Below are 26,794 nucleotides of genomic sequence, written 5' to 3'. Positions count from 1 at the left end.
ATTTTGTCAGGGGACTGATTTGTAAATCCGGGGACTGTCTCCGGAAACAGGGACGTCTGGTAACCTTACCTCACAGGACTACAATTTAAGGATCAGTTCCTCTATCCAGGAAACCCTGAAGCCCCACATCAAGGCAACTTTGCAGAAAGAGTTCTCTTGTTGTAATGATCTGAACACATTTTTTACATACTCCAGAGAAGCATTTATGAACCAGAAGTGCTAGCAAACACTGATAGATTGCCACAGCGAAAGGGTCAAAGGTGAGACTGGGATGGTGAAGGAGCAAGAACTGGGAAAATAAAGTATGAACTCACATGTTCCCAAAAGTGTGACCTTTTGTTGATTCCCTCCCCCACCCCACATCCTTAAGGAAAGCATAAAGCTCTGATGTCACAATAACCCCAACTTCCCATTGGCTACTGAAGTTGTTGATCAGCAGGGGAGGAGGGAGCAGGTTTGGGGTGATGGTAAGCTCTTGCCTCCCCCAAGACATCAAGTGCCCAGCTCACCATCAGGTGGAACAAAGAACACGGGCAACCTCTGGATAAACTAAGGTATATTGAGCCTAGGTGATTTTAAGAAGTTAGAAGAGTATCGAATGATGATGGGGAGCAGGAAATGAACCCTATGGAAACATGGCTGCCATGGGAGGGGACAAGGGGGCAGCCCCCAGTCCCCAATGAACCATAATCCACCAATTACCAGCATTCTTTTTCTTTTTTAAAAAGGACATGTTTCTATCATTTGTAGAACCTGAGATAAGAGGTAAAATGTACAGGCACTACTGTATTCTCATTTGTGAGAAATTTCCCTGCTCCCATCTTTTAGATATGCATTTGCATTTGCATATGTATATGTATATGTATATGTATATGTATATGTATATGTATGGAGTATTTTACTTTGCCCACACCCCATTTTATTCCCCTGTGGATATCCATGTAGGGGGGAAAAGGGTGTGTGTGAAAAGCTGGCACAAGGAGACAGGAGAACTTGAAGTCAGAAGGATTGTTAAAACAATGGGTCTTTATGGATACAGGAAGCCTTAACAGCTAGAAGAAGATGTCCTGACATGGGCTAGGCCTACTAGTTGTGCACAAGAAAAGTCCTACCTTAGTCTCTGAAATGGAGGTTTTAAAGTCTCAAAAGGTCAATATAAACCCACGGGAGGTTGTAGACTCTCCTTCCTTTTTAAGCAGAGGTTGGATGGTCATCTGTCATGGATGCTTTAGTTGAGATACTTGCATTGCAAGGGGTTGGACTAAATGACCCTTGGGGTCTATTCCAAGTCTATGATTCTGTCATATACTATACATGAGGTTCCCAGGCAGTCACCCATCCACGCACTGACAGGCCTGCTTAGCTTCAGGTGGTGACCTCATTGACTTACACTATAACTTGTACCATTCTGGAAAGCCTTCCATCCTACAGTTTCATTCACTGTGTAGCTCCTCCACTGATCTTGCCCTACCAGAGCCTAAGAAGAACCCAAACTTAAGTTAAAACTAGTATAAAACCCCAGCATTTCCTGGTAGATCCTCCGATCGGTACTGCTATAAATTTGGGATGCTGTTGTTCCTCCATGAGACCTAAGTGCACCACAGACTCGGCGTTCATTCTTTCTCCTGTGCTAGGGACAATTTGGTGGCCAAAGGTTCCTGCCATTTTATCTAGTTTGCTGTTTGTTCTGTGTGGTAGTCAGTCTATTTCTGTAATCATGCTAGTGAGCAAATAAAAAATAAAGCAACAGAAATGCCCAGAACTAAATAGACACTACAGGTTCTCTTCTGAGTGAGATAACATTTGACACTCACAGGATAACTCTACAAACTTCATAGGATGACACAAACCTGTAAGTGCATATGAATGGCCCATGTATGGTTACTGCCGGGACAGCTACGTGAACAGGACCCAAGAGAAAATGAGGATCCTGTTCACAGATAAACAATTCTGGCACATAGTCCCTGATGTACTATCATTCTGGCCATGTCCTTCCCTTGGGCATGTTCTTGACTTATTTATTGGGGTGGCACTGGCATCTAGTTTGTGTTGCTTGGTCAGTTGGGGTCTGGTGGTTGGACAAACCCTGTCTTTGAGAGGGAAGGTTGGCCAAGAAGGCCTTTTGTACCCCTTCATCGCAGCAATTCAAAAAGGCATGTGTGTGCACTGCTTTTCTAATAAATAGGAGCTGAAAGTGGAGAAGTGGATTCTTCAAATGGAGAAACAACCTGGTGAAATTCTGAGTCGACACACACACACACACACACACACACACACACACACACACACACACACTTTTACCTCCTGGGAAGCAGATCATCACCACCGTGTTCATTCTCCCTTTGTGTGCATGCAGTGGGGAGTTCTTGTGGGATGGATAGATTCTGCGGCGCCTCATTCTGTTTCCTCTCCCCCTGCAGGGCCCTTTGCCCACAGCACCCACCTCCTGCTGTGCTGTAAGGAGCAGTGCAGCCAAGAGTGCGGCCATGGTCAGCCCTCGAAGCAGCTCAAGTTGTGTGGACGCCTTCGGTGCTTCCAGAGACATTGTTCCCCTTGCAGCCGCTCTTTCCCCGTTTCTCTGCTACTGGTTTCTGCACAGGACAGGCGAATGGATGCCGTGCCAGACTATTATAAGCTTTTAGAGATTCCTCGGGATGCCTCTGACAATGATATTAAAAAGGCGTAAGTCTTTCTCTTGAATTCTCAGTGTTCTCTCTTGGGGCCTTTTCCGCAACTCAAGCCATGTGTGAGGCAGGAAGAAAAGATTCCTGATGCCAGTTCAATTAACACATCACACAACATTTAATACATGACAGCATGCCCCTCAACTATCCCATTTTAGGTGGGGCATCCTGGAATTACAGAAGCCATCCCAGCTTCTGACCGGATCCTGAAATGTCCTGTTTCTCCATCTGCCACTCTTGTGTGAGTCGGCTGGCTTGAGTCAGAGCACCAAACCAAAATATGCTTGTTTCTTGGTCTCGCTTGCTTGTGCGAATCAGCTGGCTCCCTTGAGAGCTCGGAACCAAAAGAACAAGCACCCTGATTTTGTTCAGTGGGATGTCAGAGGGTATGTGATAGTGTATTTTCTTTAATGTAGAAAGTGGTGCTTTGGCAATTGCATCATGGACTGTACCCCACTGGGCCACCAGACTTGTTTCAGTGGTAGACAAGCAGCAGTGCTTTAGAGCAAGAACAAGAAAGGCCCTACTAAACTCAGCTTACCTTTCTGGTGACTGTCCACCATCTATAGATTCCATAGCTTTATGGATTGGGGCATTTGATTTTGGGGGACTTAAGACAATGGTCAGTGCCTGGTGGCCCAGTGGAGAGCACCAAAATAGCAGCTGGGGCAGAAAAAGTATGCTAGGGGTGGCAGCTGGGCTGGGCCTGGCTGAGGTGGTGGTGTTTGTGTATAGGTGGGTGGGGCATAATTGGCCCCATGCTAAGGCCCCCCCAAATTCTTGTGCGAGTCCTGCATGGGCATCTGGTTGTTCACTGTAAGAACAGAAATCAGGACTACATAGGTGTTTGGGCTCTTTTTACGTTCTTAACTGGGATTTGCATTGAAGGCGGTTTATTGTTGCAGAAGGTGCTGTGACGCTCAAATACTGCATTCCCTTTCTCTCCTGGGTCTGTGCAGGTACAGAAAGAAAGCCCTACAGTGGCACCCGGATAAAAATCCAGATAGGAAGAATTATGCTGAGCAGAAATTCAAAGAAGTTACAGAAGCTTATGAAGTGTTGTCAGACAGTAAGCGCCCAAGTTCATCTTTCTGCCACCAACTCTCTCTCAGATCATTTGGGATCCCATAGGCTTATGTCTCCCTGGGCTTTGGGACACTGACTTTCGCAGCCCTTGTTAGCCGAAGTCACTTCATTAAATAATCAGAGGTTGTGACGGCTGTCTCTCTAGAATTCCCCCCTTTATTTTCGATTACACTTCTAGACCAGGGAGTTGATAGCAATAGACATGGATTATGGGGAGAGGCCTTTTTGGTAAACTATGGAAAATTATTGCCTGGCAGGTTTGTCATCAGGGATTGGCACTGCCAGGCATCTGCCAAGGCCCACACCCTATCAGGGGCTCCCACTCCTAACCCCGGGAGCCCCTTAATCGAACTCCTGCTAATTCTCTTCGCTGTCATTGCCTGCTCACTTGCCCAAACCAAGTGAGCGAGGACAGGAGCAAAGAGAAAGAGCAGCGACCTTGTTCCCTCCATCTGTGGCAGTGGTGCAAATTGGGCAAAGCACATTCAAAGCACATAGTTCCCTGCCCCCCAAAAGAGATGGGAACTGTAGTTTACTCCCCAGCTGAGCTAAAATTCCCAGCACCCTTAACAAACTGCAAGGCGGGATTCACCTAACAAGTCAAGAGGCAGCAGTAACAATGATGAGAAAGAGACGAGGCTACTCAGGGTCTCCCCAAACCTGGAGCCAACATTGTTACCTGCAGAAGCCAGGTTTCATAATCTATATTGCAGAGCCAGAGTATAGCTTCTAGAAGGTGCAAAGATTACCGTTTTACTTGTGAATTTGCCAACGTAGTCCTCCTTCCTTTCTTCAGAGGCCAAGCGTGAACGTTATGACTGCTATGGGGATGGAATCACAGCGGCAGGTAAGAAACATATTCTTTCCCTACTATTTCACACACCTTTCGTCTAAGGCCCATGAACCTCACATATAGGCTAAGATTTGTCTGGCATCTTATTTTGAACCCATGTTATAGATTAGGGTCAACCCTAGAAATCAACACATGCTATGGTTTTGGTTATTTGTGGTATGAAAGGAGAATGCAAGCTGCAAAGGAATTCCTAGGCTGCCTTATGCAAAGCAGTCTGGCTGGCTTAGTGAAGAGCAAACCGAACGTGACACAAAGCGTTGAGAGGAATCCTTTAGCCTGGAGGGTGAGATGTTACCAAGGTCATGGGGTGTATGTTTGAGGGGACAGGAAAAGGGATTTTTCAAGCGACAGGTATCTAGGAGAGATAAGGAAGAAGAAGATCTGGCATCTATTTTTGAGGGAAGCAGCCTGAAGGTTGCTTGTGCTGCTGCCTCTGGAAGTCCGTATACTGTAAGATCTGGATTTCTTCCATGCAGAATGAAGGTGTAAATAGGTGAATAAGCCATATTTCTTAAAGCACGACACTCCCCCCCCCATGTCTTCCATTCTCCAAAGGGACACAGACCCTGTGTGTGTGCCTGGGACCCTATGGGCTTTTGCCACCACTTGGCAGAGAGAGGGGTAGGCATCCAGCTTTTGTAACAATATTCTTTCTGAAGTGTAGGTGGGTTCCCACGAGGCAAGACACAGTGATAACAGCAAGAACCTTTATTTAACTAACAGAATGGGACAACAGGTGCAAAGCAACTGCTTATATACATTTCTGAAGGCCTGGGCCACTCCTACTCCCAATGTGATTGGCTGTCTAAACTTCCAAGCTGCGAATCATAAGTCAGAATTTAAGGGCCAATGACAGAGGCCCAAATCCTGAAATGTTCTGTGATTGGCTATCATGTATCGAATCAGAACACAGGGGCTCAGACTCGTTAGTCCAGACTCAAGCTCAGACAAATACAGACCACTGAATGCACAACACTTTCTCTACTATTTCACACATCTTTCTTCTAAGGCCCACAAACCTCACATATAGGACATATGGCATCTTATTTTGAACCCAGAACTGGAGCCCAAAGGAGACCCCCTCCCCTCTGGATGCCTTGTATTAAAACTCCCATCAGTTGTGACCAGCTCACACAGAATCCCTTGTGCCGAGTGGAGAGGTGGGTTTCCATGAGTGTTTCACAAAGGAGCACCATTCTGGCTACACAGAAAGGGAAGGGGGTTCTCCATTTTTTTCTTCATAAAAATTATACAGTGGGAGCATCCCAGGACTTCAGTGATGTGTTTGCAAATCATGTTACTACCCCAGCAGTTCCTGAAGGAGACGATTTGAAATTCACCTTCCGCAGCCCCTGGGAGGTTTTCCGAGAGATGTTTGGCAGCTCAGACTCTTATGCTGGTAAGCGTCATTCTTATCTGGATTGTGTTTTGATAGCTAAGATTTAGACTTTGTTACTGAAGGGTTGTTATGTTGAGATAAAGGGCCACAGTCCCCAGGAATAAAGAATTTCAGAATCCCTTTGCCTCACTCCACCCTTTCCTCTTGGGTATCTGTCTGTAAAAACTGTGAACTCTGTCCTTTAGTGCAGGCATCCCCAAACTCAGTCCTCCAGCTGTTTTGGGACTACAACTCCCATCATCCCTAGCTAATAGGACCAGTGGTCAGGGATGATGGGAATTGTAGTCCCAAACATCTGGAGGGCCTGCTTTAGTGTTTGCAGTTTTCTTGTGGTTCCCATTGGCAGGAGATCTACTCACCCACTGGAGTTCTACCAGGCTGAACGTGGACCATAGCTTAGTGGAAAATTAGACTTCAAAAAACAACCAAATTTCTTTGGTAGATTCTGCAACTACTAACAGCCGTTTGTTTAGGAAACCAAAACAATTTTGTCATTATTGTCACTGTGGTTGCTACTATTTTGCAGTAGCAGAAGTCATTGTGACTGGCAGTAGTAGCAGGAGTTGTATTTCATTTCTGTTACTATTATTTTATTTCATAGTAGCAGTAACAGAATTCCATGTATTTAAAGTCTGAACATCCCTCCACTGTAACACTCAAATCTGGGACGGTTGATGTAGCTGTTTACAAAGGTCAGTTTTTAAACACCTAAAAAGGCCCCAAAGAGGAATTTGACAAAGAAGTAGATAATAAAGGGGAGATGCTTCTAAACAGATAGAACAGCAGTGAGTGGTGGTGGAGGTTGCAATAAAAAAGAAAGCAACTCCAGGATTGCAATGACTTAAGTTTGCCCATAAAGCCACTTGCTGTTGCCATGAGTTGAATTTTATCCCCCCTCTTCTGCTTTCTCAGCCAAAAAGGAGGAAGACGTTCCATGGTACTTACGAGGCCCCTTATTTTCCATCTCCATTTCAGAAGACTCAGGTAAGATGTTACCAGCCTTAAATGTGAATCCTTCTGTCTAACCTGGAATGCTTCTGCCATTCTTCTGCCTTCTGATCTGTCGGCTGTAACCTCCTCTCAGCTTTTCTCCTTCTGTTATGGGAGATGTTAGGAGTCCTTCCTCCCCCCCTCCCTGCCAAACCTTTCCTTGTTGTGGGGGCTGACCTCCATTTCTCTAGTAGCTAGTCTGGCTCTCCAGTTTTCTCTAGTTGAGCTCTGAACCTTTTCACTTGCTGCTTCTGCTAGTCAGTATGGCACAGCGGACAGAACGCTGAATTTCAACAAGGGAGGAGGAAATCTACTTTCAAATTTACGCTTTGCCATATCGTGGGCCAGTCTTTCAGTCACAGGTGATTGCAAGGGGTAGGGTAGCAGGTTCCCCCTCTCCCCAATGTTTTCCACTCCTCCGCTTTTCAATCAGTGTGTATTAGGGCCCTTTGTAGCATTGATTAAATGTGCAGAAAGCCTACATGTTGTTAAAGAAACCTTGTTTCCATTCTCCAGGGATGGCCCTATCATTAGGTAGAGTGAGAGCTGCCTCTGGGCATAGAGTGGACCCAGCTGTGTTCTGTGTGGCCTGGCCTGCACCCTCTCTGTTAGCCTTCTCCCTCAGGGGTGGCAGACCCGCCAAGTGTCCCTATTTTCCAGGGACATCCCTGATTTAGATAAGTTATCCCTGTTTCTGGTTTGATCCTGGAATGTCCCGCTTTTCCTTTTTATTGGAGAAATGTTGGAGGGTATGGAGTTATCCAGCTCCTGAGCCGTCTGAAGGCAATCCTATATAGGAAAGCTTTTTTTTAAAAAAAAAAGTTTAATGCTTTATTATATATTTATATATGTTGGAAGCTGCCCAGAGTGGCTGGGGCTGGCTGGGTAAGATGTGTGGGGTATAAATAGTAAAATTATCATTATGGAATGCGACATCTCAATTTTCATCAGAGAAATGTTGGAGGGTGTGGTGTGGAGGAGGACTCTGTCCCATCACCAGCATTGCAGCAGGATTAAACTGCCTGTCTAGCCAGCTTTTGAACATAGAATTGGGAAGGTATCATCTTGTAGATAGGATAGACCATTGTGCTCCGGTCTCCTAGCCAGTTCCCTAGTAGGAGCAGAGGACTGGGTGAGTCCCCACTCCATGTGTGTGGAGTGTGTGTGTGTGTGTGTGTGTGTGTGTGTGTGTGTGAATATGCAGTGCTGAGATCCTTTTTCAGGTAAACTTTCCCCTACAGGTGTGAGCTTGCACTGAGTTCCACTGTCACGTGCTCTTGGATAGGCAGAGGAAACTAGCTTCAGAGTTCAAACTGGAAGATTAGGAACATACACTAAGAACATAAAAGGGTTTTTTCCAGCTCTGATTTGGGTGACTAAGAGCACATCCTTTTAAGTACTTTCAAACATCAAGGCTAGACTCAGAGGCCTGACACAGAGTGGCTTAGGGTCACTTGTAGTCCACAAGGCAAACTGCCTTGGGCAGGGGTTGTCCTGAAAGAAAAAGAGATAACCATCCTTTGGAGGATACTATCTGACGGGATGCAGGGATGACTGGCAACTGGACAGTAGCGTAGTGAAAACCTCAGCTGCCTGCTAGCATTGGTCATGAGTTCCCAGCAATGAATTTGTCATCTTCTTTTGCAGGTGTTTCAATAACATTTGGACCCAAAAGATCACTATGTTTCTTCTCTCTTGATCCCAAAGTCTTCAGTTTAAGAAACATAATAAGCAGGAAAAGGTATGAGTTGTGCCTCTGCTGTCCCTGAATGCAAGGGGAAGCAGAGGTGGGATGGCCTAGTAGCTGCTGGTCAACAGAGCTAAGCAGTGGTTCAAGGCAGAGGTGCATGTGCACAGCAAGCTCAGGTCATTTCCAGCATTAGTCTATCAGCAGGGAACTCCCAGCAGGGAAGCCCTCAGAAAACCTAGGGAACCTCTCTCCCCAGCATCTGGCAATGAGATGCCAAGGGTTATGCAGGCCTGAAGCCAAAAAGTACCCAGAAGGATGTATCCTTATATGGAAAAAATCTGAAGGACAGAACTAATTTTTTTTTAATATTATTTCATAAAGTTTGTACACTGCTTGATTATATCACAATCATACTTGGAAAGATACAAAAGTTAAAATACTAAAGCAGATGAAAATTACCTCAACCTTCTAAGCATCTGGGTTGCTGGGTTGTGCTGGGGATACATGGCTCTGCCATGTACAGATACAGATATAGATCTGCATTTCCGATAGGTGTCTCTCCCCCCCCCCCACCTCAGGATCTGGTAAAAGCTGACATGTGACAATATGTCATCATGCTCAGAGTTCCCCTGTTCCCCCCTCACTTCATTTGCTGCTGCTGCTTGCAAGGGATGTGAAAACCGTGAGTATGGTGGTGTCATGCCTTCTGCTGCTAGGTAGTAGCTGGAAGACATGAGCTATAGCCCCATATCTTCTAGATGTGTCCAGAATCTAAAAAGGGCACTGATAGATTTTTAAAGCAGCCATCGTTGTGGTAGATGGGGAAAGGATGTCCACCTGTTTGCTTTCCACTGGGTAACTCCAGTGTGTTGATTTTCCAGGTCTGCAGATAAAGATTCTGAACAAGTAGAAGCTAAGGATGATAGAGAGATAAAATCTGCTGAGGCTTCAGGTAGGAAGAAATGATTTGGGGCCACAGTAAAGTTCATAGAGCTCGGAATTATTCCAGAGCAACCTGTTATTCATAGGCAGGTACAGAATAAAGTATGAGGCCTGAGTCTTTTTGTCCTGGCTACAGATTGCACTTTTGTATTTGATGTTAATTAAACTATCATCTTTTAACACTGTAAAGGTAAAGGTAAAGGGACCCCTGACCATTAGGTCCAGTCATGACCGACTGGGGTTGCGGCGCTCATCTCACTTTATTGGCCGAGGGAGCTGGCGTACAGCTTCTGGGCCATGTGGCCAGCATGACTAAGCTGCTTCTGGCGAACCAGAGCAGTGCACAGAAACGCCGTTTACCTTCCCGCCAGAATGGTACCTATTTATCTACTTGCACTTTGATGTGCTTTCGAACTGCTAGGTTGGCAGGAGCAGGGACCAAGCAACGGGAGCTCACCCTGTTGTGGGGATTCGAACCGCTGACCTTCTGATCGGCAAGTCCTAGGCTCTGTGGTTTAACCCACAGCACCACCCGCATCCCACTTTAACACTGTAATATACCAACAAATCCTCATATGGATTAGACACCCCCTTCTCCATAAGTAAAGGGGTAGGAGTGAACCACCCTTTAAGCACTGTAAAGTTCATTGTCATGGCTCCCACCTTTGGAAACAATACTCAGACTCTCTCAGCTTGGGGAAAGTTAATTTATGAAATCAGCACATGGTTTCAGCATTAGCTCAAGGTACAGAGTACATCTTTCTAACACAAGAATCGGCATAAGCACAGGCATTGTCCCAGCAACTGACTCTCGTTCTACTTTTAAAGTGTGTGCACGCCTGTCATTCATGCTATTCTCATTCCAAGCAAGAAGACTGAGCTTGGGAGCATGCGCTCCTACAGGGAGAAGGAGCTGTCCATGCAGGTGCATACAATGGCACATCTTTGGAAATGCGACCCGAGTTCAACACTGACTCTTCCTCCACCTCCACTTCACTTGGCTCCACTGATTGGCCAGCTGCCTCCTCAGCTACTCTGGTAGCTTCATTCTCCTCTCCCTTATCGTGACATGAAAACAGTGGGGCGAGACCCTCTCCCAAGTCACTGCCTGAACTTTCTCCACCCCGACTTCTGGATCGTTCTCTGGCATTCCCGTCCCATCCTGGCTGGCAGTACAGGGCCCATGATACCTGTAATCTCTGACTGTTGGCTATGTTGTCTGGAGCTGATGGGAATTGCAGTCCAGTAACATCTGGAGGGTAGCAGGTTGGGAAAGGCTGTGGCTCGCTGTCTGATACGTTCTTGGTTCATCTTAGAAATAATGATGGGTCATTAGAGCAGATACTGGTCTTATGAAAAAGTTATATCAAAACTATGTATGGGGCAAGTGCTGGAATTCTGTGACTGGAAACCATTCTGGTGTTCGCCCACCATGACTGAGTTCTTCCAACTCTTTGGTTAAGTACCTCAGCATCAGTAAGCCTCTTTCTTGATATGGGAATGAATGAATTAAAAAAGCAGGCTCTTTTACTTCCTAGTGCTGGGGACTTGTCTAGTTCAGGGGTTATTACCCTGTGGCTCTTCAGAGGTTGTTGGATTTCAACCTTCACCAGTCCCAGCCAACATGGATGATGGGAGTTGTAGTCCAACAACACCTGAAGGTCTACAGCCTAACCATCCCTGGTCTAGATGGAAATTTATTCCCCACCTGCAGTGCCCTCTCTATTGGTGGAAGTATTAGGAGTGCTGAACCTTGTCTTGGGAAATGAGTTGCTTATTAAAAAGAAATAACCCAACAGGTTTATATATATATATAATTTTTATTAGATTTTCTGTTTTACAATTTAGAATACTCATTTAAACATCCTTAAAGTATCAATGACTTCCCTTCTTCTCTTTCCATGGTTCATTCTGCATATCATAAATCCCTGCATATTTTACATAAACTAAACCATTCAGTATTCCATTTTTACAGCCATCAAAACTTATTTACACTGTTGAATTTATCTTAATGCTGCCAGCATTTTCAAGTGTACACAGTTTCCCCCATATATTCAATAAACATTTTTCAATCTTCTCTAACCATATGTTTTTCTTGTTCTCTTATTCTATATGTTAAGTCTGCAAGCTGTGCATATTCCGTCAGCTTAAATTGGCATTCTTTATTTGGGACCTTGCTCGTTTTCCATAACCCAAAGTTTTTTGTTTCTGTGGTCATTGTAGGTGAAAACGTAAGCAACAACATAGAAGCAGTGGGCAGTGAAATACAGACGGAGTATGAGTCGGTCCCAGAATACAAGGAGAATGATGGAAATGGATTGGGGCCGGGGTATGATGAAGATGATGAGGCTCTTGGGGGATTTGAGTCCTACGAAAGGTGGAAGAACCCATGTTCAGTCTATGAGGTGGTGAAAGATGAGGTGCCTTCAGCCTATCCTTCGTCTTCCACGTATGAACCGCCGTATGGATGCAGCTCTTACACAGATTACGAGATGCCTTCCAGGTGCTCATCTCCTGTGAAGAAAAATGGAGCCTCTCCTGTGTACGAGTCGCAAAATGCGTATGAGTTTTCTACCATATATGACCCTCGGTATAGCTGCGGATACTCCCCCATTTATGAGTCACAGTACGATGATGACATCTCTCCATGTGATTCGCCGTACATATATGAGACCTCTGGACCAAAGTCTCAGTACAGGTTTGACAACTCTTCTGTGTATGAATGGCAATTCGGCTACGATACCTCTCCAATATACGAAACGCACTATACCTGCAAGGACTCCCCGGTGTACGAGTCTCCGTATGAATGCGAGTGCTCACCTGTGTATGAGTGGCCCCCGCAGCAGAATGAATCGCAGCTTAAAGATGCCCCGACTCCTGAATTTGAGGGTTGGAATAATCCTCAGAGGGAATGCATCTCACATCCCAGATCCAGTGAGTCCCACGACCCTCTGGATCCATCTTCTGGAGATGCTGAAGATGCTCAAGGACCTGCTGGCTACAGGTTGGCTTCTGGAAGCAGGCCGTCTTCGGGTCTCAGTGAAGCATCACCCGCCTCCCTTAGGGTGACAACTGGAAGTACTCCGCCAGCTGTGCCTTCTGAGGAGCAGGGCCAGGGACCAAATGGAGCCAGGAAGCAGCCAGTGGAGGCCTCGGAAGGGCTTCTGGGAGGCATGAGGAAATTCCTGGATGGAACGAGGAAACTTTTGTGCAGAGGGCACCAGCCTTCCAAAGAGCCCGTTTCAGAAGGAGACAAGTGGGCAAGCAGTATAAGCCAGCTCCCAAACATAAACAACCCGCCTCAGAGAGGGGTGAGGCAGCTGCATAGTGGAGGCAACCCTTTCCTGTGTGGAAACCATATATTTGTAGACCATTCCAACTGGCCCAGAGGGGACAGGAATCCATGCGTCGGCAGAGCAATCCATGCACACATCCCAAGAGGAGCCTACTGGACAGGAGGGGGAATGACACCCCATCTCCCAGATATCTCCAGCAGGCTCCTGGGCAGAGTAAATAGGATCCCTGGCAGGGGCAGTTTCTCCTCTCCCCTGACCTCCCCTTCCAGCTGCTCCTATAACTCCTAGACCAAGGAGAACCTTATAAATCCCCGGAAGCTGGAGAGATGCATAATAAAGGGTGGAAGTGAAAAATTTTCCAGGTTGTGTTCCGCTGTAATTTCATTTCAAAGCCAAGGACATAGAAGCTGCTTGAGACTAGCCTGCAAGGTCCTGGAAGCTACTGCCGACAGGTGGTGCTGTGTTCCAGATTGTGCGCCAGCAAATCCCAAGTGTTGCAATTTGGAAAAAAAGTTTGTAAATGGACCACATCTGCAGCTCATTGGACACTTCGCTGGCATAGCTTGCTGGCAATAGAGGCCATTTCTGTTTCAAAATTAAAAGCATTTTCTGTTTACTGTCAAAGATTGAAAGCAAAGGTTTGGAATATAGATAAGTGGGGGTGGATGGAGGAGGTGGATTAATGTAATGATTTGTGGTTCTATTGTGGGATGAAAACCACTGGCGTAACCTCTGGATGCCCTGCACACCTCATTGTTTCCGACATTGGAACAGCAGGGGTTCTGTACCACATTCTGTACCATGAACACAACTATGGATCCTATATTATGTGTTGGGTATATCACACAGTGGTTGGGATTTTCTGAGCTTTCTCTGAACTACTTGCCCATTCTCATGCTGCCACTCTCTGGATTTCCCACAGAAGGATGACAACTGCAGGGTCCAGGTCAGTTCATATGGGGAGAAATGGTCTTTGAGATACTGGGGTCTGAGCAGCTGTAGTACTTCAACTAAAGGCGGGTGGGGGAAAGCTTCCTGAAATAAGAAAATGAAGACAACAGGAAGCAGACAGAATTAGAACCAGACTCACTGATAAAACAGTTTAGTTTCTACATGCAGGGCACTGTGGTGTTCATTTTCAAACATGGTAAACCATTAAAAATGGCACCCCACCTGCATTCTGAGGTGGTTCAGTCCACTTTCCCACCTCTGAGACTGCTGCTTGATTCTGCTGTGGGTGTAGATGCACAGAACCTGATAAACATGGGTCGTGGGTAGGTGGTAACAGAAAAACTCTCAAAAAGCAGAAAATAGCCCATCTCTGTTTGTGTGCTGGAGGCTCAGCCTGAGATTTTACTCTTTGCCTTGGAGATTCCAAAGAGTCAAACTATATGTGATGTGAAAGATGTGGGATCTCTCTCCCTCTCCCTGTTTAAACAAATTCACAGCAGCTGGTTGGGCAGTTAAAAAGGAGAAAAACACACATATTGTTACAATATCAACCCCCAATCTCTGCTGAGCAGTAGGTAGCAAGATTCCAGGGAATCAAGGTGTGTAGGAGTCTGTTCTATCTTTAACAAATATGGTTTATTCTACACATATTTACACCGGAAGCGTTCAATGGAGGGAGTGCAGAGTTTAGAGCATTCACATCTCAAGAGGGGTTTGTTCCCTACAGCAGAGCAGCATTGGAGCCTAAGGAATCCTGCAAACCATTCCCATGCCTCTGTCCCAGCCTGCCAGAATGGTTCTCTTTCAGCCTCTGCATGGAGTTCTACCTATTTCCTGCTTCTCCTTCTCTTTGCCAACCAACTGCTCCCCTTCTCCCTGCTTTTCCAAGCCTAGTTTTAAAAGGGGAGAATTTTCCTGTGTGACACCATGCTCATGTTGCCCTGACAACCTCCCCCTCAGTTACCTGTGTCTCTTGTAGATGGCTTAATGGCAGGACCACCATCTCCCTCTGCCCCTCTGTCTGTCAAAAAAGCAAGCTCAGCCTGTCAGCTCTGATTACACCCCAGCACCCAATAATCTAGAGGGGGGAACCTGGCACCCAGGGATATGGGGGACCCCTGCTCCCTCACTAACTCCTAACAATACATTTTCTCCTCATGCAGTTTTTCTAAAGAAAATTTCCCTCACCACACCCCTGCCACCTGGTATGGCACCTGTATGTTTCCCTGATTGGAGCAAATAGCAGCTGGATGTGCAGCTGCCTGTGTCTCTACTTTCATTGAAAAAGATTGCAGGCAGGGAAGACTACGCTCCACTCTCTCATCGTAGTCATCACTCTGATTTGAACCACCATCTCCCCTGCAGCTTTTATTAAAGGGAAGGTTCTGTTTCTGGGTGCCCCAGAAGACATCTAATGCTCTGAAACTTGAAACTGGAACCCAACAACCCCAATGGAGGGTGACAATGGGGCGGCAGTGTTGAAATTCATGATGACATGTAGCAGGTGGATTGTGCAGACGTTTCCTAGAGAAATTGGCAAGGGAGTAGCACCATCTCCTGCTGTTATACAAAAGCACCCACTCTAGGAAGCTTTGCTTCAGTCCTCATGATTAGCATCACTTGGAAGTACTTCTGTTGCCTGCCAGTGCCTTTCAGGCATGAATGGGGGGGAATAAGTATTATGGATATAATAGTTCATAATTATGGATATCAAAATTATGCAAGATCAGCAACATGGGCCAAGGGCATCCTTCTCTTTCTTCCTCCTCCGTCTGTCCCATGTGTGGCTAATTTTATAATCTCCCAAGTGAAAAATACAAAGAGATGACATCATAATTGGCTGGAGCATCCCATTGGCTGCTGCTGTTAATCAGCAACGGAATTGGATGCTAGGCTGCTGCAGAGTTCCTTTCCCTGTCCCTTCCTATCTGGCAGCAACTGGGCCTGTGCAGGTGTGAACGGACACCTGCAAGACCTTAGAACTGTGCCCACCATGCAGCCAGGACAGTTCGTCCTTTCACAATAAGGTAGGCCTGGTCAGGTTGTGAATGGGTTGGGGATTTACAGCGGGTAGGTCACTGTGAGAAAAAGGAAACTGGTAGTGAAGCGGTGACGCTGTCCTTAAACAAAGAATGTTCTTTTACACTTGCCAAGAGTGGAGGTCTTTCCATTCTTCTGGGGCCCTTGATACTGTTCCTTGGCAAAGACAAATCACATGGGGCTATGAGGTTCTGATGCTGCCTGGCAGGTTTCTTTTCCTGTTTCAGCTTACATAGCGAGTTGTACCGGTTAGAACCACACATACATCTCTAAATTCTGGAACTGGGGTGGAGAACCTGTGTGGCACTTCAGATATTGTATGACTTTAACTCCCATCATCCCTAACTGTTTGACCATGCTGATGACAGCTGATAGCCCTGGAGTCCAGCAACTAAAGGGCTCCAGGTTCCCCCTTCCCTGCTCCAGGTTAAACTTTTCACAGTGCCAGCCTCTTATAGTTCACGGCAATGAAATTTTCTGAAACGGGTGATAGTTACACTAACGGGAATAGATCAACCAGCTTTCACACAGGAGCAAAGCCTCTGGGAACATAGGAAACTGCCTTTTACTGAGTCAGACCAATAGTCCATCTAGCTCCCTGTTGTGTACACTGACTGGCAGCAACACAGCAGGGTTTCAGAAAGCGGACATTCTCAGGCCTACCTGGAGATGCCTGGGATTGAACTTTCCACATGAAAAGCACAGGCTGTACCACTGAGCTGTGGCCCTTCCCTGCATAGCCACTGGCATTTTACTACACGTTTAAGTCTATGGAGGTAAGGCTACCAAGATAACACAAACTAAGGGGGGGGGAGAGACAAACTAGAGTGGAACAGCTAAAAACTCTAATGCTTGTAGTTTTGCTACTTCAGCTTACATAAAGGCAGTATGGCTTTATATAGAGTCAAGGAAAATGTATAAAAGTACGTAGCTCTCCTTCCTCCACAACTGCCTTTTCTTTGTGATTTGGGAGATGCTAATGTACATCCCGCTGGTATAAGTTCTCTTCCATATGCCGTAGGGTCAACTGTCCACACCACTGCCTTTTGCTACTCTGCATGGGGTTACCCAGCCGGGTGGATGGCCATGACCACCTCTAACCTCAGTTGAGAACCCAAAGACATTGGTTGACACCCAGAGACAATAATCAACACCTGGCTGCTTTTTCTGTGTTTACATCCTGCTCACTGGTTCTGCTGGAAACATCAATCCACCATGGTCGAGTACTATGAAGCTCTGGGTCTCCCCCAGAATGCTTCCTTGGATGACATTAAAAAAGCGTAAGTGCCTCTTCCCCATGTCCACCCCATTACCATCTTCCATGTTCTTAAGAGAGATGTTGCCCTCTCAGGCTCTCAGCCAATATCGGGTCTGGAGGGTAGTTATTAAATTACCATTCATCTCTTGCTATACGTTTGGTGTCAAGGAAGGAAGAGATGTTTGGGCTCTAGCACGATAGGAGCCGGTTATTTTTTTATTCTAGAGATCAAGCATCTGTTTAGGCATAGCTTAGGGGAGGTTGCAACATTTAAGTGATTAATCAGCTAGATCAAATCAACAGCAGCAGCAACAAAAATGATCAAAGAAAAGGATGCCCTGCTAAATCAAGCAGCAGTCGTCGTCCCCCAAAAAACAGATTTTTTTTTAAAAAAAACACAACTTAAAATAACAACAACACACTGTGAATTTCAACCTCCATGAAAGAAAGATTCGCCTTCCTGCATTGCAAATCCTTTACTGAGCAGGATGTTGGACTGGATGACCAGATTCCATTGTTCTGGGATTCTCTTACACAAAGGATAATGGGCCTTTTCTAAAAGGATGCCTGCTGCAATGTTCACGTACCTCACCTGAATAGGCTGAGAGTTCCTTTAATTAGGCAATAGCACTAGTACCCTGGTTCTACCTCTCACCACGAAAATTTGATACAAGGCTCACTAGGGCTTAGTCTCAGAACCTATTCCAATGTCAGGGCTCAAACCTTATGCCAGGGTTCAGTTCCTGGCACAGCTCAGTCCTCCAAACCTTGCCACCACTCTTCATCCCATCCCAGCTAGCATTTTCTACATGAAGCAGCTGCTTCACTCTGCTGAATTCCTTAGCCCAAACATGCATTTGGAAACCATGCTTCTTAATATATTACCACAAGAAAGAATAATACCACTGAATATTCATATTTTGCTACCCTTGTACTACAGAATCTACTGCTGGACGGTTATATTATTAGGTTGCCTCACTGTCTGATAATCGGGCTGGTTCCCTGACTCCTCTTGTATGAGAGGCTTGCTGAGGGCAGGTTTTTTTTTTTTTTTTAGTGTGTCTGTATTTTTGTATATATAATAAAACTCCGTCAAACAGCATATAATTTTTTCAGGATCCTCCAAGCATTTGCCAACATGTAATTTATGAGGGTCCCCCCCAGCTAACACAAGACCCTTAAGGTTTTTCATTTGGGGGGCAATTAAGTTCTGCAGCCACCAAGATCCGTGTCAACAGTTCCTGAGAGTGGAACTCTTTCAGCTGATCGTCCCACAGAATCTGTGGTGACGTTGGAATGGGATAGCTGACTTTTTTGGTCATTTCTTGACACATCAGAATTTGAATACCTGTAGGAAGTCTTAGCATAGATGCGAAAAGGTGTCTCTTTCCCCACAACAATTCTGAGAAGATTGTGATGTCATGTGGGCAATTTGCCCTGGTGTCTGGTGCCATCTATATGGGAGTTTCATAGAAGACTCCCTCACATAAGCTGAGACAGACCGGTATGGTTTGGATGGCCATAGAGCATGCCATGAAGTAATGAGAAGCTTGCTGAGGGAAAGTCGAAGTCTTTTCTGCTTCTGGAAGAAATGGAGACTAGGGACAGAAGTCTGCGCCATTCCTTGCCCTGGTGCCCGGAAAAATATGGCTAACCATACACAAATCTGTAGTTGTAGAAATGGTCACAGGGATACTGACTTTTATCATCCATTGTGTTTTCTGGGGGACCATAAAGATACAGGAAGAAAGCTCTAAAGTGGCACCCAGATAAAAACACAGAAAACAAGCAATTTGCAGAACAGAGATTCAAGGAGATTTCAGAAGCCTATCAAGTACTTTCAGACAGTAAGTATTCAACCTCTCACCAACCCTCTCTCATCACTGCCTCTTGTGCAGCACTTCTCCTCCTCCTGATCAGAGCTTTACCAGTTGCATGTTTCCTATGCAAGTATGTGGTAGAACAAAGATTGGGATTTTGCTTAAAGCAAGAAATCCAAGCAAATTCATTTGATGACTTGGATGCCAAAATGGGAAAGCAAAACCACTTGACACTTCTGCACCTACTGGGGACTAAGTGTAGCAGTTTGTGGGGGCTTCCCCACCCCAGAGCTTTCCTCACAAAATCCTGCTCTTTAGCACTCAGTTGGAGCAAACATCAATTTGGGTTTTAAGAAGATTGCTGTTTGCTCCGATTGAGCTTTAAAGAGTGGATTCAGAGCACAAAAAAAGGAGGGTGCTCAGACACGAAGCTTTAAAGCATGGACCGTGCCTGGAAAGAGTGGAAGAAAGGTAAGTGTAGATAAGCCCTCAGTGCATCATTTAAAGGAGAGACCTGGAAGAAAAGGACACAAAAAGGCTCAAAAGATGTGCAAACTGTATCAAAGGTTTGCAGTATATTCTGGCACCTGTTACATGCAAAATGCTAACACAGACAGGCAGACCCCATTAACTATAGGCCTTTCCTCACTCATTATCCTTGGCACATTCATCTAGGTCCTTAATGCTACCTTATACATGCACAGGCACGCCCCCTAAAAGACTTAGTATGATTTCATGCATTGGGCTGCCCCCATGCTGTGGTGCCCATTGTTTCCCCCTTACCTTTGAAGGGTGTGTGCGTGAAGTGGCCTTCAGAGCTTTCAGAAATTGTATGTGAGCAGTGTGCCTCCCCTTCTTTATTGGTCTCTCTTAGAGACTTGACACACTGCTGGCTGAAAATGTCTTCTCTGCAGTAAAAGGTTGAATTTAACTAATTCCACCATTTAATCTGACTCTGATAGTATCTCTTGTTCATTTCAAGGAAGCTGGTATTTTCCACCTGTACCTTAAAGTGACAATAATTCACCAAGGACCTGATTGCTGCATTGAATATCCTCAGTTGATGCTAAAATCCTCTGGGCTTAGGTGGTGGTTGGTTATCACATGCTCTATAGCCTGGCGACCCTGTTCAATATACCATTACCTAGTGGCATAATCTATTTTGCCATGGTTAATCTCTCCTGGCTATTTTGTGGCAAAGATGCATTTTCAAGTTTCAAACTATATGCTATCGTGGGAAGAACACTGGCAGAAGCAGGGCTCCTCCAAATGGACTATTTATTGAGCATCCATCCAGATTTGCTTGCACAAAGCCTACACAGTGGTTAGACTATGTCTGGTCTTTATTGAGCATTTGTTCCAATTTGTTTATGGGACAGTTATATGACAATTCTGCCCATTCATCATTTGATACACCTGTCCATTCATCCTTTGTTCATCTCATGCTTTTCAATGCAATTCCACATCACTTTCCTAACTGCAAAAAGTCCGGGTTTTTCTCAAGTGGATTTGTTATGCTGGTAGAGCGATGGAGCCCTTTCATCTTTTTTAATCACACAAATCTAAAGTTCTCGTATGTGCTTGAATCCCTCCTGTGAAATGCTGACAGCCTAGATGCGCCTACAGTGGTTTCCACTTCCAGGTGATGCACCTGTTATTCAAGATCCAGCATGGCATGCCAGACTGCTGTTAGAAACCACTGTCTCTGAGATCGGATAGTGGGTTGGTTGACTTCTTATTCTTTCTCCCTTTCAGAGAACAAACGTGACATCTATGACCGCTGGGGTAAGGATGGGCTATTGGGAAGAGGTAAGTGAGAGACAGTCCAGGAAAAATCTTCTCTGTCACAGAAGATAAGATGACTCAAGCAACACATTTAACCTAGTTCCACGGTTCTTTCCTTTGTAAAAGATATTGTGTGTTGGTAACTGTGAAAGTTAGCTGTGGGAATGTTTTGGTTTTATATTTTTTAAAAAACACTATTGTTTTTAATGTTTTGTTGTTTGCTGCCCAGGGCACCTTTGGGAGGAAGAGTGGGATAAAAATGGTATAAATTTATTTACTCACTTTAAAGCAACCTGGGATAGATTGTGTCTGAGGAGAGATTACTGTAAGGTTCTTGTGCCGTTTTCCTCATGGCAAAAAGAAGTCTGTATTATGTGTGTGCGTGATTTTGAGCTGGTAAATAACAGAAGAGGAAAGGGCAAAGTAGCCTCTCTCACTCCAAGTGCTGTTCGTCCCAGATTGCTTTGGGTTAAGGAAGAAAAAAATGGAGGAAATGGTCACACAACTTCACTCAACATGTAGATTACACCTGGTTTTCTTGTAAAGAGAAAATTAAGCTATCAGTGTGGTGAGAACTTGCTGCAGGGTGAGGGTGAAAGATCTCTACCCAGTCTCATTTGGGGTGGACATTGGTCAGTCACAGGGCAATTAAAAGCTACCACTTATATTTGGCCCCAGGATTAACAGAGTGATATCCAGAATGTGCAATGTGTAAAGAATAGATAAGGCATTTTTACCTAAACATTTGCCGTTTTAGTACTGGGGACAAATGTCAAATAATGTCAGTGGAAGTTCTGCTCCTTTAGTTTCTGAATTGGAATTTAGATGACCATGAGCAAATCTTTACAGAGTAGTACTAGATTCAGCTTTCAATATGTTTATCTCTGGTTCCACCCAGAACGTTGGGTCTATTCAGAAGCCCAGTGCTTACATACCTGGGGCACAATTTTGAAATCCGATTGGTTTCAGTAGGAGAACAAAGCATGTGATTCATTCTCTCCCATTGAAACTAGCATTGGTTGGATTGCACCCTTACTTTATGTTTCTATAACTCCAGTTACCATCGCCGCTAGCAAATATGGTCAGGGATTATGGGAGTTGTAGTTCAGCAACATCTGAAGGGACACAAGTTCGCCACCCCAACATTAAACTGTCCTGACCGTACTTGCTCATGGTGAGTTCATCTGCTGAGGTTCCTAAGGGGGTTGTATACAGCAATACCCTATAACAATCTTCATCCTTCTGGGCTTTTGCATTCTAGTTCCAGGGCACCTAGCTATGGGGAAAGAAATTTCTGTTTTGACAACTTCCAGGTCCTGTGTCCCACACCTCATCACCTCATAAAATATCCAGAATACCTGGCTTTGACATATCTTTCCTTTTAACTTTTTCAGGTAGACCTGGGGCATCATCTAGGACCAACATGAGCCCTGATTATATGTTCCACTTCCGCAGTGCCCATGATGTCTTCAGGGACTTCTTTGGAGGACGGGACCCTTTCTTTGGTAAGTAGTGATTTCTCTCAGAGGCCTGGAAGGTACTAAAAGTCAATTGGTCTAACTCCCTGCCTGTCAACTCACATAATCTCTCTGGCCTACAACCTGCCACAAGGAAAGAAGGAGTGCTATATAAGAGGTGTTTCTGGAGAAATAGTTTCAGGTGACTCAAGAAAGAGAGCCAAGACACACATGGCAGAACCAGGCAAAATAAAAATCTCACTCCAAGTAACCAGCTGTCAAGGCTGGAGACAGAGGCAGGTCAGCACTAAAATAATCAGATGTCTGTTTTCAGTGAAGTTGACTCTTTATTCAAGGAAATGAACATACACTTGGCCTAGTGGCCTCAGCAACACCAGTGGGTCTTGCCCCTATGCAGCAGTTACCAGGATGGAAGGTTCACCCTTTCTATGGTTCTTCCTCTCCTGGATGTTTCCTAAGCTGTCTCAAACTGCCCGATGGGAAAACTACTCCAAAAGCTAGGCCCAGGAGAGCTGAAGGTCCACTGAAGTATCTACTGTGTTCCTACCTGTGTATCTCTTGGCTCTCATCTCAAGTACTTGAGGCCTGATGTTGCCATCTTGATTTTCAGGAGATGCCATGCCATTTGGTGCATGTGCTGGTGGAGGAAATGGGTTCTGCTTCTACTCTTCATCAACGAATTTCGTCAACGGCAAACAGATCACAACCAAAAGGTGAGGGTGGGCTAGTGGACAGCCATGACTGAACCATTGTAGCTTTCACTCACTAAGTCACGTGGTTTCCTTAGGGTGACCAGTTTCCTCGCTAGAACTGTTCCTGTGCCTTGAACAGCAACTTGACAGGTATCCATGTGTCAGTCTGTTCTTGAAGGTACTTGAATAGGACAAATAAAAAGCTGGCAAGCATTGGCATTCAGGGAAGGGAACAAGAAGATCTATTGTGGGTTGTGGCAGGAGGAGGAGAAGAGGCAAGCCATAGCAAGGGCAGGTGTCAGGATAGATATCATTGGGCTACCGCCAAGGCCCACATCCCTTCTGGGGGCCCATTGCCCAGTCTCTGGATTCGCTGAGGCCTGCTCCTCTACCTTGCTATTGCGGCCTGTTCACTAGCCCCTCTACAAGTATGCTGTGACAGGAGCAAGGAGATGGAACAGCAGCTTCCTCTTGACCATGGTTTCCCAAACTTGGGTCTCCAGCTATTTTTAGACTACAATTCCCATCAGTGTTCCTGCTAGCTAGAGATGATGGGAGTTGAAGTTAAAAAACAACTGGAGAGCCAAGTTTCGGAAACTCTGCTGTGGACAAATGATCAGGGTGGGTCCAGAGGGAGAGGAGAAGTAAGTGGGCAACAGTGCCTTGGTGAGGAGGGGGCTCACTGAGGGCCCCTTGCCCAAGGGGTCACCAGAACCTGGAGCCAGCACTTGTTACAGATTTATGGGCTATATAAACCCAGCCTGTGAATTGGGAGAGTGCAGATTTCAAATCTGACATTTCACTGTTGTAATTCTTCCTTTTGACCATCATTACCATATTAATTATGTCTGTTTGGTTTTTTTTTAAAAAAAATACTATGCAACTGCTTGTTTTTGGAGTGAGAGATATATTTACCGTAACAACTTCTGAGAGGTAATGATATGAATATTAATTAACTACCCAGGTTCAGATTTGATTTCTATTCTTGAAGACAGGATGTTTATGGTGTGTGTGTGTGTGTGTGTGTGTGTGTGTGTGTGTGTGTGTGTGTATGAGATACAAACACACACAAAAATGTACCTGTTTCATTTTAATACACAATTCTTGTACAACCCATTTAGCCATACATTCGAATCTTTTTATTTTAGAGCTGTGTTACATACATTGAAATTAATTTTAATGTAAAAGAATAATAATTTAAAAGGTACATAAAATATAGTATAAACTTATAAATTACACTTATAAATGATAACAGTACGGTATTGACATTTTACTTCTAGGCCGCATCTGGGAAAAGTAACATCACATATGTAGCCAGGTTTTTAGTCACACAAACCTTTCTTAGATGTTAAAGCAGCTGACTCTCCCACTAAGGTTCACTTCTTCCTACAACCAGTTGTCAGCTTATAGGGCAGGGATGGAGAATCAGTGGCCTCCAGATGTTGTTAGACTCCATCCTCATCAGCCCCAGCCAACGTGGCCCATGGTTGTTGCTGGTGGTTGGAGTTGCAGTTCAGCATCATCAGGAGGGTACCCATTTCTCATCCCTGGTTTGGGAGGCCAATTGGATTTGATTAACCCAGAAGGAGTTTGGCTTTCTCCTCTGCTGGCGGAGTAACTTATTCAGCATTTCTCTCCTTCCCAGGATTGTTGAGGATGGACAGGAACGAGTAGAAGTTGAAGAGGATGGAGAGCTTAAATCTGTTCTTGTTAATGGTAAGGTTCAGAAGTAGAGAATGGGACTTTTTAAGAAAGCCTCAGGTCCCGTGTGGGGCGGATGTATCTGTGGGTGCCCCAGTGCTCACAGCCACCATGTTATGGAAAGCAGATTTAAGCTATGCAGAGAGACACAGATAAGATAGTGTTGCAGTTTCATGGATGTGATGTCCGATCCTACTGACCTTGTTTGGCACCAATATATCTAGCCCAGTGGTTTTCAATCAGTGTGCCGTGGCACTCTGGGGTGTCTTGGATGATGGTCAGGGGTGCTGCAGACAACACTGGCCTCTGTCCGTCTTTCCTTCCCTTCCTCCTCCAATGCTCTCTCGCATCTCTGCCTGCCAAAGGCTTCCACAGCTGTTTACTGCAGCAGCCCTGGGCAGTGGTGAAGCTACCTGCTCCGGCACCAGGAGTGGCGTACATCCCAGGGGGTGTGGCGCGCCACCTGTGGGGTGTGTGGCATGCCTCGGGGGGGGTGCATGGCAAGTGGTGTGGGGTGTGTGCAGTGAGTGGTGCGCATCCTGGGGGTTGGGGCGGCCGTGCTGTCACCCCCCCAGATGGCCCCCAGGGCAGAAGAAGAAGAAGAGGAGTTTGGATTTGATATCCCTCTTTATCACTACCTGAAGGAGTCTCAAAGCGGCTAACAATCTCCTTTCCCTTCCTCTCCCACAACAAACACTCTGTGAGGTGAGTGGGGCTGAGAGACTTCAGAGAAGTGTGACTAGCCCAAGGTCACCCAGCAGCTGCATGTGGAGGAGCAGAGACTTGAACCCGGTTCACCAGATTACGAGTCCACCGCTCTTAACCACTACACCATACTGGCTCTCAGACCACCCCCCGCTCCCCCTTGTCTGCCAGTGATCCTGGGTATTGGCTCCGCAGGCAAATGGTGCCTCTGGGAGGCCCCTCTCTTTGGGGTGGGGGGCAGCTCAGAGACCAGGGACAGCAGCAGCAGCTGCCCAGAGGACAGGAGAGGAGAGGAGGCTGGGGAACACTCAGTGTAGTTGGTTAAGAGAGCCGTGGACTCAAAAAGGTTGAAAACCTCTGGTCTAACCTGTCTCGCCCTTTCTTGCAGGTGTGCCCACTGAGAGAGCATCCATTAGAGAAGCTGGAGGGCATCATGGTGAGCCCAACAGATACTGGTCCGCACCTCAGTTCGGTTACCATGATGACTCCGATTCTGAACCCATCTATGAGGTGCGCACCATCAGGCATGCGTTCCCCAACCAAAGGAATAAAGGCTACAGAGCAGGAAATATGTCCCCTGCAGAAGACACAGACAGCGAGTCTCATGATGAGTTCCAGACTGAGGATGACGATGAATCCCATATCCCTGAGTTCTAGCAGCATGATGCACATGAATTAAATCCCATATATTGGTGGCAAGTCGGGAGGAACTTGTTGCCACGTGTGCCTGATACAAACACACTGAAGACACTGATAAGAAGAAGTAGGTGCAAAATGGACCCTGGGTGAAGCTAGGCAGCTGCTGAGTGGGGAGAGGCTGGCTGCCAAGAAACATGTCATGACAACTAGGAGGGATGGGCAGAAGGAAGAGGGGGGCAATGCAGTAGTGAATGCCACCCCTCAGGCAGAGAGAAAAAAACAGTCCCATGCCGAAGGGAATAGCTTCACTCTCACAAGTCACCAATCGACTCCACTATGGTTGAAGAAGACTCAGGCAGAAACATGTCCTCTAAGTCTACTTGCTTACCAGTATAGTGAGAACTGAAAATTATGGGATCCATTAGGACGGAGGTTAGCAAAGGGCAATGGGCTGTTTAATAAAGGTTGGGAACAGTGACGTTCGTTTCCATGTTCTTTTCTGATCAGCCATGGATCAGATACTTGTGTTCCTCAAGACGAAAGAATGCAGTATGGTCAAGATTTCTCTGGCTCTGGGGCCTACAGCCTTGTGGTGGGGGCTGCCTCAGAGATGTGATGCATCTTCATTCACAGATGTAGTTCTTTAAACGGCAAAGCTGAAGACATTCAAGAAGAGGACACACTAGGTCACCTTCCAAGCAAACCTCTTTCTGACAGTTTTTAGCTGTCCAACTTCCTTCAGCTTTGACGATGTCTGGGCAATTGCAGCATGCATCCTACAGATA

General features: G+C 45.7%; 1 protein-coding gene across 1 annotated transcript; it reads left to right on the top strand.

The window, feature by feature from the left end:
• The first annotated feature begins 416 nt into the window (after positions 1 to 416).
• LOC308576351 (uncharacterized protein) lies at positions 417 to 26,487 on the top strand. The gene is made up of 16 exons (XM_081175627.1): positions 417 to 554; positions 2,421 to 2,682; positions 3,644 to 3,753; positions 4,567 to 4,617; positions 5,879 to 6,022; positions 6,935 to 7,006; positions 8,660 to 8,753; positions 9,584 to 9,654; positions 11,868 to 13,225; positions 17,066 to 17,211; positions 18,927 to 19,036; positions 20,765 to 20,818; positions 22,189 to 22,299; positions 22,883 to 22,985; positions 24,610 to 24,680; positions 25,759 to 26,487. Exons 2-16 carry the CDS (start codon positions 2,609 to 2,611, stop codon positions 26,025 to 26,027), a joined length of 2,838 nt encoding a protein of 945 aa, XP_081031753.1. The 5' UTR covers positions 417 to 554; positions 2,421 to 2,608; the 3' UTR covers positions 26,028 to 26,487.
• Positions 26,488 to 26,794: the final 307 nt, after the last annotated feature.

The sequence above is a fragment of the Podarcis bocagei genome (assembly GCF_964188305.1).
Source record: "Podarcis bocagei genome assembly, chromosome: 1".
In the NCBI taxonomy this organism is placed as follows: domain Eukaryota; kingdom Metazoa; phylum Chordata; class Lepidosauria; order Squamata; family Lacertidae; genus Podarcis; species Podarcis bocagei.
Note: the sequence above shows the minus strand (reverse complement) of the source record. Positions and strands in the feature narration are given on the sequence as shown.

Coding starts and splice junctions, on each gene's coding strand:
- LOC308576351 (XM_081175627.1), top strand. CDS start 2,609: ATGGATGCCGTGCCAGACTATTATAAGCTTTTAGAGATTCCTCGGGAT. Junction 8,754..9,583: donor AACATAATAAGCAGGAAAAG/GTATGAGTTGTG, acceptor TTGATTTTCCAG/GTCTGCAGATAAAGATTCTG. Junction 9,655..11,867: donor AAAATCTGCTGAGGCTTCAG/GTAGGAAGAAAT, acceptor TGGTCATTGTAG/GTGAAAACGTAAGCAACAAC.